Raw genomic sequence first — 15,290 nt, 5'->3', positions numbered from 1 at the left:
CCTCTTTGCATTTATTGTTTTAGCCTGAAGGGCCAGAAATCGTACGCCATTCTGCCATAGGCGAAATCCAACACATCTTTTTTTATGAATTGCGCTGAAAGAGTGCTTCCCAGCTGTTGAAACTGCTGGCGGGGAGGGAGCCACATGACTCCTCATCCTTTCCCTTTCCTTACAAGGATTAAAGGAGGGAGGGTTCAAAAGGTTGCTGCACTACACGCTGGAGTGAGGCAGGGTCTCCCTTCCCAGGAAGCGATGCCATGTTCACTTAGGTTGTACTCCCTCTGGCATAACGAGATGGGGGGGCGGGGGGGGGGCTTTCAGGAGCTTCCGTAAACGTATCGGCGACGGCTCTTCCTCCCCGTTAGAAACGGGGGCTTTTTTGGAATGCGGTCAGTCGAGTAGATCCAGGCCATTAGTTGCGTCTCCGCGTTTGGTCGGTGAAATGCAGAAACGCGGGGCTTTTACCTGTTACGGGCAAGCGCTTGGTCCACTTGTTGTACAGCCGAAACGTGTACCGGTTTGCCGGCGGGTCCAATCCTGACCCTCGAGCAGAGCCCTTCAAACCGCGGGCTCGTAACAAGGATACGAGAGCAGGGTCAGGCCCTGTGGCTTTTGAATCAGATCGAGCTTTTAAAAACAAAAGCAGTCTTCTCTAGAAAAATATTACGGCGTTTTTATAATAGCAGGGTATTGAGTAATGCATGGGGCATAGCAAGACTGCTGTGACACTAAAAGAAAAAAATAGAGGCGAGCAGAACAGGAGAACTTTCAGGGGCTGTTTTTAATAAAGAGGTGAATTCTTTCTGCAGTAGGAAAAATGATAAAAAGATGGCGTATCAGCTACATTATGCAACAAAGTAATGCTGCTGTGTTTTTATAATGTAAGGCACTGCCCATTTGTTTTGGTTTACGTGACTGCAGTGAAATAAGTGGATTAGACTGAAACTTTAGCATGCTTCATTGCAGCTGGTTGCAGACATCTGTCATTCCTCAGCCATACATTCTGGATCATGCCAAGAAGAAAAAGCAAAGTCTGACACCTTTCATTTTAGAGAGCCTTTTATAGAAAAGAAAAGGAGAAGGGGAGAAAGCATTTCCTTTGTGACTTAATAAAAAAGACACTTACTTTCTCTGCGACAACATCAACAGTACTTTGCAGAGGGAAAGGTCCTGCAAAGTTAATGCTCAATTTATTCTTTGGAGCCTTTTAATTTTTACTGTTTGAGCTCCTGATTTGCTGAATGGGATATGATGAAAATATGCTTTTTTTGGTTGTTTTTTTGTTTTGCTTTGTTTTGTTTTTTACGGAGACGTTAGCTATACGTAGGCTCAGGTGGAAGCGCGCCCGGCGAGGGGTGGGCTGCTGCGAGTGCCCACGCGGGCTGCGCTCGCGGGGCGGCACTGCCCGTAACGAGCTGCCCTGCGAACCACACTCACGACATCCCAGAAACAGATAATAGTCGTGTTTTAGCGGAATGATTAGTGGGGTTGTGAGCTACTCGTGGATAATTTGAAATATTAGCTATTAGTGAGCTGGATATTTATTTACTTAAAGTGTTTTGGTTTTCCTCAGTCTCTTTACTAACATGTCGCTGCAGATAGAGAATCACGAGGTACATGAGAAGTTATAATGTGACAAAATACCCTCTGAATTACCCCCGTTATGTAACAAAGCAACAACTACAACTGAAGGAGAACATGCTTAGCCGAAGCGACACCATACGAGCAGAAAGCAATTATTCTAGCTTAGGGTCCCGCTTCAGCAAACGTTACAGCACGTGGATAATTCCATCCCTTCGCGTTCAGGTGCTTTGTGGATCACGGGACTGGACCGGTGGGGAGACTCCGGACCCTTCCCTCGCTGTGTACGCAGGGGGAAGGTCTTCTCGTGGCGCAGGCTGCGCGGCTGTCCTGCTCGACACCAGCCGAGGATGTGAAATGTGGGCAGGAAAAATTTAGAAAGCTGAGTATGGGATTTTTAAAATTCCATTCCACCAAATAAAATAAATAAGCTCAAGACAGTTGCCCAGAGTGAAAGAGAAAATGCTATTGTATTTATGAAGTGCTAGGCAGAATAAAGGATATTTGGTAGCAAAATATCATCGCTGACAAGGCCTTTCCTATTAGCACCTCTGAATTGCATGATCTCTTTACTAAAATCCCACTGCCACCAGTACAGCATTTATTCTGGGAAATCAGAGGTATATTAAATTCAAATAGAGCTTCATTCCAGAAGTCCTAAATGCTCCCTGAAATAATAAATATTTACTGAGACGATTTAAAAATATGTCAGAACATTAGACAGGAAACTTGTGAATGACCTAGTAGGAAAAACTGAGATATTTTGCTCAAGGGGGTTAGAATGGGAATGTAATGTTATTGACATGATTAAAACGAGTAAAGGGGTGAATAGATGTAACAATTAATTGAAATATGTAAGTAAAGGCAAAGGTGGGACTCTGAACATATAATTTTGATAATTAGAACAACTTGGGGTTAGTTAATATTAAAGAAAAGCCCGCCGCTTACCTTCAAAATACCTTTCCTTAGCTGCCGTCTGCTCGGATCCCCAAAGCAAAAGAGGAGGCGGCGGCTGTCAGAGGGGGATAACCCGCTCACTGCCCCGGCTCAGGTTCTCACCTCTCGCGCGGAGGGGCCCAGCCTGCAGAGATGTGGGGATGCGCCGGCTGCGCCTCTGGGGGAACCGGAGCGGGGGGCATGGCTGGGGAGGAGCGCTTGTATTTTTGGCCGGGCTGTTGTGAGTTTAGGATTACGAAGGGGATTATGATTGAGGAATTTATAAACTGTCGTAACCGTTGCCGTTACAAATTTAGTCAGAGGTGGACTGCTCTTTACAACAGGTACCTAGTGCCCTTGATAAGAACTCTGTCCTCTACTTATGTGTATAAACCGAAGTAAATAAATATGAAAAATTAAATGTAATTAAATTTCCCAAAGCGTGGGACATTGATAGTCTGGCATTTCAAGCTCAATCAATGACAGCATTCCCACTAACCTCGTTTGGAGCCCGCTGAGGCACCGGGCTCGTAACTCATGCTGTCATGTCAAAACCCAAACCGGTGTGCTGTCGTGCACGGGGTGCTGCGCCGCACCGGGCGGGTGCGCCGCCGGCAGCAGTCTGAAATACGCGGGTCCTTAGAAAGCAAAGTCTTTGGCCATTTTCCAGGAGAATTTTTTATTTACGAGGTTCACGTAATGTTTAATATTTGTTTAGGAAGTCCTTTTCAGCTATTCTGCTGATGCTCTTCCTTTTTTCCCCCAAGATCCATTTCACTTCAAAATCAAAAGTTCCTGTGTGAACAGCTTACTCTTCTGAAAAAGAAACAAATTTTGTGCTAAGTGTCTGGACCTAAGTAATCCTGTTACTTTGTCAAGTCTGCAAGAAATGAGCGATGTTTGTTTCCCCAAGAACTGCAGGTCTCCATTATACCATCAGCGCCTTCACTAGCCATTTGGTAATTTGCTTGTATTTAGTGTACTGCAGAGGGCTAGCAAGTTCCTCATCTACCTCCAAATAATTATAATTTCCATGGTCCGTATAAAAAGGTAACAAGTGTTAAATTAGTGATTTTTGCCATAATTTTGTGACTGGTTTGTTTAGTAGGTTAAAACGTATGTATGAAGGACGGTGGTAGAATTTGTACTTGTTTCTCTTTATCACGAGTGTCCAGGTGGCTGTTAGCCTCCGTGTCATGCTGATCTTCCTTCGGCTGTTTTACATAGCAGGGTTGATGTGGTGGTGGTTTGTTGTTGGGGTTATTTTTTCTTTTGCTTTTAAAGGAAAATTTAGTGTATGATAATTAGTGATTGTAACCTTTTGAGACAGAAATCGCGCTGTTACTTTAAGTGCAGTTTTTATTTTAGGGAATGTGTGAAATTAACTTAATCTTTTAATAATATGTGTTAAAAACAAAGTGTAGCATCAACTTTTGCTTTTCCCTGTCATCATGAAACCCTTTAGTATACTCATCAGCAATTGAAATACCTATTCAGAAACACCAAGCACTGTATAATATACTAAATCAAGAGCAGTCTCCACCTTTGATTACATTTCAGAAAAGCCAGGTAGGTATCTGAGGTATTTAATCTGATCCAATGAATGGAAATTTTTTTTGGCTTTTTAAAGTAAAAATCCTTGAAACAAATTAGTTGCAGATTGGGGCTTTTCATTCTCCAGCTCTTCTGCAGCCAGCGATGGTTCGGTCATTTGCCACCCTGCTGTTGCAGGCGCCTGTAGACTGAACGTCCGTCTTGGCAAATCACCAGGGCCGTGGTGCCACGTGGTGGCTTTGGGGTGGGTGCTGGCCTCGGGACGGTGCCCTGCACCACGGTAATGCCTACAAGGGATTCCTTCTACATCCCTAACCTGCCACGGTAGACTTCACAGGTGGATAAATCCTACTAGTTTTAGGGCAGTTTTTCCAAATATCCTTAATGCATTTATTTAGCATCAAGCTGGTGGCCGTGTTTTTCCATGAGCTGGGTCTTTACCCCAAACTTCTCCTCCTCTGGTTAAGAACTTTCCTGTAACCCACTGCGAGAGAAAGGCTCTTCCAGATGGCAATTCACGTGGTCGGACCTGAGCTGCCCCTGGCAGTGTCTGCTCTGTATTAGCACCGGGGGATTTAGGTAGCTAGTCTGGTGCCTCTTATCGTGAACAATTCCTCTGGTTACTGTTAGGACTATTTGGAGGATTGAGCCTGGTGACGAAGGAATCCAGTTGAATGGAGGGTGGTCAGGGGCTGCCATAGCTTTAGGTGTCCCGTGGGAAACACATAACCCACAGCCTTAGCTTTGGTAGGTGAAAATGTTCCCAGGCCTCCCTAAAATGCAGATACTTATGCTTTTTTTTATATGCCTCTACAGTAAATCATCAAAAAAGCCTCCAACAGGGCTTTTTGGTTTTATGGCTTTTCCTGGTCAACATGAAATAGAGAGTTTTTAAAATTTAATTTCCTTTTTTGTAATCCAATAAACATATAAACTTCACAGAATATTGTAATTTTCCCAGAAGACCATCTTGGTTGGTCCTGGACCTGTGTGTAAATAAACATATACTTTTCAATTGTTTTATAAAAACTTTTATTACATATATGAACCTGATTGGATGTACTTTAATCTGTCTGGTATTTGGGGAGTTTCATAAAATGCATATTTTGAGACCAATAAAGTGGAATGGCTCAATCAGAGCCATTATTGTCTATTGGACAAATATATTTATTCAGCGTTTTCCCATCCATACTGTTATGCTCCAGATCAGAATGGCTGCTTTAGAGCCATTGGGCTCTCCTGGGTAATGCATACAGTACTTGGGATGTTTGCTGTGGATAGTAAATGTATTTATGAAAATTTATACGTTAAAAAAAAAAAAAGAAGGAAATCGCACTAGCCAAGATTTAAATGAAAGTAGTTCTCCCTTTGTAAGTGCTTGATATTATGCTGTAATAGCGTTACTTTAAAATGGCAGTGTTCACCAAGAGGCCCAGGCCCCAGAGGCTGTGGTCTGAGAAAGCCGTGAGTTCAGCCCAGTACTCACTGCCAGAGAACTGGAGATGCTCAAAAAGTCTTTCTTCCTACGCGGAAAGCGCACGGCCATCGTTGCCTGCTGTTACTTCTGAGGCAACACGTACTTCATCTGTTCAAAGATGATTGTACCTCAAATACAAGCTTGTGTAGGAAGAAAGAAAAAAAACAATTTAAAGCAGCTCTTCCTGGGGATGTCCAGGTTCACTGAAGGTTTGAATGTGGCTTGCTGACTTTGCACTGCAGCAGATGTGTGATTACGTGGACCATTCCACCAGCAACGTTGTGGGACTGAGCATCTCGGTGCAGGCGGCAGTGGCCATCCGTCCTAAGCCCTGCAGCTGGTCCTGCAAGAGTGCCTGGTGATGGCCGGAGGTGGTCCTGGCCACTTGGGATTGCTACAGCAGCCCAGGAGGTCGAGTCCAGGTCTTCAGTGTCCAACATCTCAACCAACGAGATTTGCCTCCAAGAAATTGAAACCTTTGAGGCTTTTCAAATATTTCTTAGTGAGGGAGTAATTTATTTGTTTTAAAGAGGTAATTGCTGTTATTTTCGATTTTCACCGAAAGGATATTCTTAAACCAGGCACCGAAATCTGAAATGAGTTTGCCGTATTGCATCGCAGTGTGTGCTATAGCCATTGGCCATCTAAGGAAAAACATTCTGTCAGATAATCATGGCCATTTTTGCATTTTAAGGGAACAAATGTCATATCTAAGAAACACATTTTATTCAGGATTTAATTATAATTTATAGTACATTGCACAGCATTTGTTTTCTGTTCATCATTTTATTGCTCTTCTGCCTTTTCCCTAAATTTATGCATTAAATTGTGTGTCTGTGTGTCTGTACGCATGTGTCTGTGTGTATATATGTACACATATGCAATATAATAAAAAGTGGTGTAGTGGGGACAACAGACGGCTTGTGTGTGATGTATTATTGGCATTTTTCTTTCAAATTACCGTTTTCTTGCTGCTTTGGGAGAAAGCCATGATTTTGCTGTGATTAGTACACTTTTAACAATCTGGAATAAATTCCTGATCTTATTCATGTGACTACTCCAATGCCCATTTTTACGTTTTAGTGCAAACCCCTACATATGTGCCTGTAATACCACAAAAATAAGATGTTTCTTTGTGGAAATTTTTATAGAATTTGGATGCCGATCAAATATTTTTAGAAGTGGAGAATTAATGCAGCTTGACCATGTAAATGATTTTTTTAATGAAAAAGACTTTAGTATTCATCACTCTCTCTCTCTCTCTCTTGTTTGTGTATTCCTTTGTGCTAATCTTAAATAATGGATCCATATCAAAGTTAATAAATTAGTAACTATTAGCAGTGTTTGGATTACAGTAAGTAACCCAATGACACTTTGTTGACATTGACTTCTTATGTGTTCCAATAAATGGTTTCGAGTTTTAAAGATAAGACAAAGCAAAATAGGTTTGGCAAGTATTTGAATCCTTAACAACTCACGGGCAATGGCTTTGTTTAAATGCGAGGCCCCTGCTTTGAAAATACTTTCCTTTAAATGGTCCTAAACCCCAGAGTTTGAGATCCGTGTCTTTCTCAAAACCTGCATTTTCTGACTGTGCAGCTGATGCACCATGTTGGGCTGCATCAGTCATGCCATGTTACGAAACCTAACGCGATGCGACTGATGCAGGCTGACGTGATGTGTCACAAAGCAACATATCAGATCACAAACTTGAAAGAAAAGAAAACAAACTTTTTTTTTCCCCCCCTACAAAGCCTAAATTAACGAAGCAGCATATATTTTTAAAAAGGTTGAACTAGTTTCAAACATTGAGGGATTTTTCTAAATATTGGTCCCACAGAAAAGTTCTCCATCCTGGCCAGAAAGTACCTCCCATGGACACTCCTTGTTCTCTCCGGGGTACAGTCAAAACTGGAGAAGACGATGAGCCTAGGTCATCTCGGCCCCGCTGCCGTGGCTGGCTCTGACCCTGGAAGGTTTAGCTCACTTTCAGAGGTGCTGGAGGTAATCCCCCTTCCTGGGGAAATCCGCACCTTCTAAAGATGTTCTTTGAGTCCAGCTAGCGTTGTTGTCATTTTAGCTATTTTTTTATTATTACTTTCTGCTGTTCCATTTCTTTAGACTGTCAGCTTCTATCCCAAGGATTACGAAGCCTCTTCACACACACAGTCACAGACTTCATAGAACATTGCTCCACAACGGGATTTTTTCAGCTGCAAACAATATATTGTCCTCTATCTTCCCTTTTTGATTGGAGAAAGGTGCACCATAGTTTGGCGTCCTTGGTGGCCCACCTTTCATCTAATTTTCCTTACTACAAATGCAATGCATTACACATTATCTCCTGAACTACCAGGAAGATTCCCTCCTTTTTTTTTTTTTTTTTTAAGGATTTTCATATAATTTTATTGGAAGATATGTAGTGGGTAAAATATATATGAACTACAGCTTGCTGAGAAAGAACCTACCAACCACTGCAAGATAAAATGTTATAAATTTATTGCCAACTTATCTGGGAAGGGTTATTTTAAGAGCCTGCTGCCCACAACAAGTTTTTGAGCTAAAATTAATGGATGGGATACCTAAGAGAAATGGGCATTTTCCTTCACCCCTTAGTTACAAGCAAATTGCAGATATTGTTATCTCTGCAAGTGAGAATAATCTCTAGTTTTTGTACTACTTCTGCTGTAAACAATGTACCGCTTGCTTTCCTATGACCCTCACTCTGTATACATATTTATATATTATTCATACCGGATTAAAAATGGATGTGCTCTTTACCACAGTTGTACTGCATAGTGACAATACAAATTAACTTATTGTGCACTTACTTTTCACAAGGCAGTGATGTGAAATTTTGATGGCCTGAAAAAGTAAGTCATGGGGGAGGCAATGCAGAACTGAATCCTTGTAGGTGCACTTTATATTGTCTGATTTATTAAAGCGCATAGAATTAATAAATGACATTCTCTGTATAGAATTGCACGGGTTTGAACTTGGTTCAGGGGTGGGCAGAAAGAGTTTGGTTTAGCCTTAGCAAGGTGGTTAGCTCCATCCACGCTTTGCGGATTTCCTTGTTTAGAATTTGTTCTTTGCAGGAGAGAATGAGGATGGCCGTTTGATGACAGCTACTTGTGGGCAAAGCATTGAGAGCTGCTTGGTGAGCTCTCGCACTGTTGGCTAGCGGTACCGGTTCCAGGGGATTTGCGTGCTGCCCGAGGGGTTCAGAGGGTGACTGCCGTCGCTCTGCCTGCGCTCCCTGCAGGCTGCTCTGAGAGCAGTTATCAGGGACGTTATATCATCTACGGCACATCCAGTCGCTGGACATGGCAGCGCGCAAGAAGGACCAAGTGAACAGGATATCTTTTTGCTTTTCCATTGCACGAATAAACCCAGAGTGAATAAGGCTGGAGGGCAAGCCGTGCCACTTGTCACAACTTAGCAGGGCATCTTCTGCTCTTGGCAAGGGAACCAGTCCTCAGGTCCTCAGATGAAACACTGGAAATGCTGGAAGGGAGCTGGTGCTGCTGGTGTAGATAGTCTCACATCTCAGTGCATGTGACAGTGGCAGGCCTTTATCTTTTGGAGAAAAGGAAAAAATCACTTCAATTCTTCATGGAGCAAGTCTCCTTGCCCCCTATCCAACATTTCTCCTGCTTTGGTCAGGGCATTTTGGCACCTCCCCAAGCAGAGTACACAACAGACCCCTTAACTCTGCCCGGTCAGAGGCACTACCCAGGAGGGAGAAAAAGGAGAAGGAAAGAAAGAGTCCCAAACCCAGCTGTGAATTCTGGTGACTTTATCCGTCTCTGACAAACAACGGGCGAGATGTAATGATTTATCTTTGATTTTTTTTTCCCCCTGAGTTTTCAAATATTTCTAGATTTCCTGAAACAATGAAAATCAGACTTTCTCTGAACCTTTTTTGTACCCAGACAGTTTTGAGAGTGCTTCCAGTCTTCAAAACTATTATATTCAAAAATTTTCAGGCATATTTGTGCTTCTGCATTGATTTTAGGACTGACTCTAAGAGGCACTAGGGACACCTTCAATCTTTTCGTTGACTATTTCCTCATATCTTCCAGCTGAATTTTTTCTATAAAAGCCCAATCCAATTTCTGTAACATTATCTATGTAGGTTTCTTCCATTGCTATTGTTATGAAATTTTCCACTGAAATTTGACTTTGTAATGATTAGCAGCTTACAGATTTAATTTCTTTTTCCTTATGAAGTTGTTGAGGAAAACGCCTGTCTTTATCCCAGGAGAGAACTAAAAGATCGACCCACACTCCATCCCAAGATTTATGCATAAACATGCATGTTGGAGGTCTTGGGGGGGTGGTCACACTTCTGGCAGTCGTCAGCTTGTAAAAGCAAAGGGTGGAGGGGAGCTTTCCATCCTCGAGAAAGGAAACATGCCGGTGCCTGTAGTCCTGGGGCATAGGGCTTGGGTAACTGTGGACTGGACTTAACACTTCTTTCCTCTGGATAGCAAGCAGTATGTTTTGGGGGACTCAGCCCTGAAGTGGTAGTTTTGATGTTACAGTAAAAATAGCAGGTTATCCGAGCAACCCAGAGCACAAATGCTGGCTCAGGAGAATGTACTCTGCTAGAGATGCTCGCGTTGGTGTGCCAGCAGCAGCGCGAGGTTAAAACCAGCAGTTATCCAGGCTCCCGTCTCCGCTGGGAGGACTACGGTAGCATTCCCACTCCGGCATGGGTAACATCGACCAGTGGACAACAAGCGTCTATTGGCTTATCTGTTAAATTCCCACCTAAAATCGAGGTGAGATGATCCCAGCCCCTTCCCACATAGCGGGAAGCACAGTCCTTTTCCTCTGCCGCACCAGCGTCTGTTTTATGCCTGCTAGGTAGTACCACGCCAGCAAAGGAAAATGTGCTCTTCAAATGTGGAGATAGGGTATTGTTTTTCACTTATCCTGGCTTTATGTAGATGGTCTGGCACATTTATTTATTCATTTATTTGAGCAAATTAAAGCAAGCTAAGCGCATTTGACCTCAGATGGTCCTGGTTTAAGTTAATTTGAGAGACAAAGCTCATAAAGTTCCAGTAAAACACATCAACAACTTCCCAGCATAGGTTGAAATGTGATTGCTGAAACATGACCTCCAAAACCAGATACAGCATGGAGATTCAAAGTCACAATAATCTGAAAAATATGGGAGAGTGTATCAATAGCCCTACTAAGAAGTGATATCTTTCATTCATGCCTTTGTTTTGCAGTCGGTTGCTGTTTCACCCACACGAAGTGCATCTATCAGATTTTGTGCATTAACATTCCTTTTCTAATCTAGCTTGGACATTTTATTTTAAGGCTGGTGATAACCTCGGGCCCCGGTCCAGCAAGCGCTTATGTGCTTGCGTATCTTTACTCACAGGAGTAATCTCACTGGAGTAAATGTTTGCAGGTTTGAGGCCTTCGTTATCTCAATCCATTAATTCTTTCCATTAAAAAGTAATCTGTGTGATTAAAATAAAACATACAATTCTTTACTCAGAAACCCACCCAAAGACAAAGTGTGTTTATTAGACTAAGGGTCTGCACATTGTCATCCTTGAATTGCACTTCAATAAAAAAGATAATTAAGCAATGCAAAAGAAGGCACTCGTACACGGTTGTGCTGTATTTACAGGAGTTTAGTTTGGATCGCTGGCTGATGGATTTACAGCTGGGTCGGAGGAGGGAGATGAAATAGCTGCACTTCTCCAGAAAACCTGAAGCTGAGAATTTTTAAAATGCAGTTTCTTCAACTAGGCATCATGCACACAGCACAGATTTCTCGCTCTCGCTGAAGACTCGCGGCGATGTCCTCCATCCGACAGGAGGGGTTCTGCGGGGGGGCTCCCGCGCCTTCGGTTGTGTCAGGCGGTGCCACGGGCGGGGGTGCGGGCGCCGCGTGCGTAAAGCGAAAAGCTAACCAGGCTCTCGTCTGTCACGCAGGTCACAGGCCTTTCCAGTGCCGATACTGCCCGTACAGTGCCTCTCAGAAGGGAAATCTGAAGACCCACGTTCTCTGTGTCCATCGCATGCCTTTTGACAACAGCCAGTATCCCGACCGCAGGTTCAAGCGCTCCAGAGTTGACTCCGAAGCTTCTGGGAATTTGGAGGAACCTGCAGCTGTCAAACCAGGGAGCTCGGCAGAGCTAACGGAGGAGGGCAGCAAGGCCCAGGAGTGATGCGGCTCGGCCGGTCCGTCTCCATACTGCAGTCGCCTTTTACGCCGGGTGTAGAGATGCTGTTGGGCGAGGGTCGGCTGACCGCCTGCCAAGCGAAAGAATGGTGTGCAAATTCCCAGAAGTGTACAGGATGCTGAAAACATTCAAATATATGTATATGTACACGTACACACACGCGCATATATAGATATATGTATATTTACACACGCACACACAGAGATTCAGTCATACACACATTGAATATATATCTACATACACACACACAAAATACACGCATTCCATACGTGTGTGTGTGTTTAAATATATATATTACGCACACAAAATAAATTTCCAGCCCTTGAAAATGGCTGCTAAACTGTTACCTGGCAACAAGTACTTCCAAACAATGTAGGTGGGATAATAAAGTGATTTAAAAATGTTAGGAGGTCGTTAGTTATTTAAAAAGCAGGGCAATTTCAAACTTTAAAGTGGTCTTTGTCCAAAAATAATGCTCTTAACAGAAAAATGATACCGTCTAAACGATTTAGTGTTGCCTTGAAGATTGAGGGGCTGTGTTTTCATTGTTGAAAACACCTTTATAATATGACACCAGCTGCTGTCATTTGCCTAGCATAGTAATGAGATGTGTTGGTAGACTGCCATGGTGCCAGTCTGACTGGAGCTGTCATTGCAGAGAAAATCAATTCAAGTGGTGTTGCAACTGCAGTATGGGAGAAACCTTAGACGGCCCATAAGCTAGGGTCAGTACTGGCCTATATTGAAAACTATTGTGATATTACATTTTCTTTTTTTTTTTTAAATATACAGCCAAATGAATCAATGGTTAGAAAAAAATCTGCAGCTCGATGTGTGATTGCAGATTTGAAATGTAATTCCATTTTTTGTAATCATCTTGCAGTATTGAGGGAAATGCTTTTATTCTTTTTTTTTTTCCTTGTTGATGAAGTAAGTTGCTATAAAAGTAGAAGTACAATATATAGAAATATTGTTTAGTGAAACTAGTCAGCCTTATCTATAGAAGGTGCTGGTGAGAAACAGAATTTTATTACATAGAAGGTTGGTAATTTTTTTTTCTTCTTCTGTTCTTTTCTTGTTGCTTTCTTTCCAACTTCCTTTAAATGCCTTTTTTTTTTTTTTTTTTTTTTAAAAATACAATTGAATGAAGGATTCCCCAATCATGGTTAATTTTCATGTGTTAGTTTTTGTAAGTGTTACAGACATAGTGCAGAAGTTTCTTCTGGAGCAAGCTCTTATAAAGTAGCTTGACCTAAAATATGAATCCAAACTTCCTGCTCTTTGTCTCTAATGAAGAAAAGTGTTTTAGCTGATATTCCTTTGGTTTTGTAAAACAAATGTGTTCTATATTTTTGCAGATTTTAGCTTTTTTACTGATTGGATGCTCCAAATTTAGTAAGGTCTTTGCCACGTAGGAAGCTTTTGAGAGACTATAATGAACCACATAACCTAAAAAAAGTAAGAAAAATAACTAAAGGTTTATTCTGAAATTCTCTGAATGGCATAAAATTTTAGCCTTCTAATGTACTTCCTTTGACAGAAGCAAAATTGGTGCTGTTTATTATGATGGTAGAGAAGTATTAACTTCTTCTAAAACAAAATCATCCAGACTCAAAAAAAAAAAAAGGAAAAAAAAAGAAAAAAAAAGTCAATATTTCTTTGCAGGCTGGGAGCACAGAGTAAAACCCCAGGGCCTTAAAACTTCAGCTCTGCCTAAAGCAGTTTACAAAAAATACTAAACTGCAATCAATGTAAATAAAATTCTTAGCGCTACCCTGAGACTGGAAAAAAAAATCTCAGGCTAATAAGGAATACGGTTTGCATATGCTGTCGGAAAGGATGTCATCCAACTGAAGTTTCAGTTTAAATGAGGTCACTGTGTAACTTGGACCCATCTGGCACAGAGCAAGCTGCTTTTCTTGTTTTTCTAGTATAGTTCTCACTGCCTTACTTAAATCGAGTTGATAAACTTAATGCAACTGTTTCTATGATCCTAGATAAAGGATTGAAATGTTATTGAAACTTTCTGACTGTAGTAAGCTTTAGGATTTTAACTGCACTACTGTGTTTGGTGACTGTGTCAGTCGCTTGCTTTTGTGTGTTTGCGCCGCCTTCAGTATCTTAGCAAAAAAAAAAAAAAAGAAAAAAAAGAGAAAAAAAAAAAAAAAAAACCGCCCCCCACATTCCATTTCTTGCACTTTTTGAGCTCTTTCAGTATTCTTTTGTGTCTTCTGAGCATTTTCAGATACGACAGGCAATAATTCTGTTTGTGACACTGGAAACATCTCCCGCTCCTTGTGATGTGTGTGTTGATTCCATTTGGTCGGGTGCTACTGTCCCTATCCTCCCCTCTGACATAGCCCTTTTTTCCAGAACATTTGTAACTTGTAATACAAACAAGTGACAGCAGCAGTGATGCATTGTCAGTTTCTGAATATCATCATGCTTCTCATATCTAAACATGTCAAGTTTTTTCTCTGTAACTTCTGTAGTCTGTGATACTGGTCATAATACTGTCTACATTCCTACACAAAGAAAAATTTCTATCTTGGAGGAAATCTGAGATCAATAGAGTAGAGGATTTTGTTGCTATGCTTGTAACAATTAGAAAACTTTGTATTTAAAGTTTATTCTTGGTCATTATTTATTATTATAATACATCAGTTGACAGAACTTTATTCTGGTATAGAAGTATTAAAAGTTGTTTTTTCAGCAATGACTGTTTTCTTTCTGCTGTTAGAATAAAAATGTCTTTGAAGCAGTACAGTTTTATCCAGTGTTTTACGCAATAAAACCTCTACCTCTGAAAAAAAAGTTTTCCTACTTGCTTATGTTTATTAGGAACAGTTAAAACATTATTTTCTGCAGCTTTGTCAGATTAAAAAAAAAATTAATGTCAGTAAATTCACAGTTGTTAGGCAGTTACTGGAGTGTATTATGCTGGGTGTGTGTGCTCAGTCCACTTATTAATCTGAACAAATCTATATACAATATATACATATATATTATATATATTGTGCTTAATTAAAAGACTGTGGAAATCTGTTTTAGCATGTAGTAATAATTGTTTTATATACTACTACTTATGTACTATAGAAAAAGTCTTGGGGTCTATCAAGCTTTGATTTGAAAGTGTTTGAAGTGTGTATCATACACTATGATGTATAAAGTCGTGTTTTCACATTAAAAAAATTGTTTGTATAGATCATATATTTGGCTTTAGAAAATCGTGAGGTTTATTGTTATGGTGCATGTCAAGAAAGCTGCCCACACTTCAAAGAATGTGCAAGTGCGAGAGCACTCCCATTCCCCTGGATGAATCTTTATTCTTCCTGTTTAAGGTTTTATTTGCGCATTTGAAAGCAACTAAATTAAAGGATTTTTCACTTCTTAGAAAAAGTTAAAGATGATTAACATCAAAAAAAGGTGCACCAAATCTGAGAAACTACAGCAAGTATGGGGAGGAGAGAGGAGCGTGGCCTTGCACAAAAAAAAAAGCTGGGGAGGAAAACACAACTAGAAAAGGG

The 15,290-nt window shown here is 41.2% G+C and overlaps 1 protein-coding gene across 3 annotated transcripts in view; it reads left to right on the top strand.

Moving 5' to 3' along the window:
* Positions 1-14,901, top strand: part of ZNF536 (zinc finger protein 536) — a 352,810-nt gene extending 337,909 nt beyond the window's left edge. For all 3 annotated transcript variants that reach the window (XM_075765690.1, XM_075765692.1, XM_075765693.1), the window contains one exon: positions 11,513-14,901. In XM_075765690.1, the coding sequence (XP_075621805.1) occupies positions 11,513-11,748 (236 nt within the window). In that variant the 3' untranslated portion in view covers positions 11,749-14,901. The remainder of the gene's footprint in view (positions 1-11,512) is intronic.
* The last annotated feature ends 389 nt before the right edge of the window (positions 14,902-15,290 follow it).

Source organism: Balearica regulorum, chromosome 13, assembly GCF_011004875.1.
Source record: "Balearica regulorum gibbericeps isolate bBalReg1 chromosome 13, bBalReg1.pri, whole genome shotgun sequence".
NCBI lineage: Eukaryota > Metazoa > Chordata > Aves > Gruiformes > Gruidae > Balearica > Balearica regulorum.
This window is presented reverse-complemented; position numbering and strand designations above follow the sequence as displayed.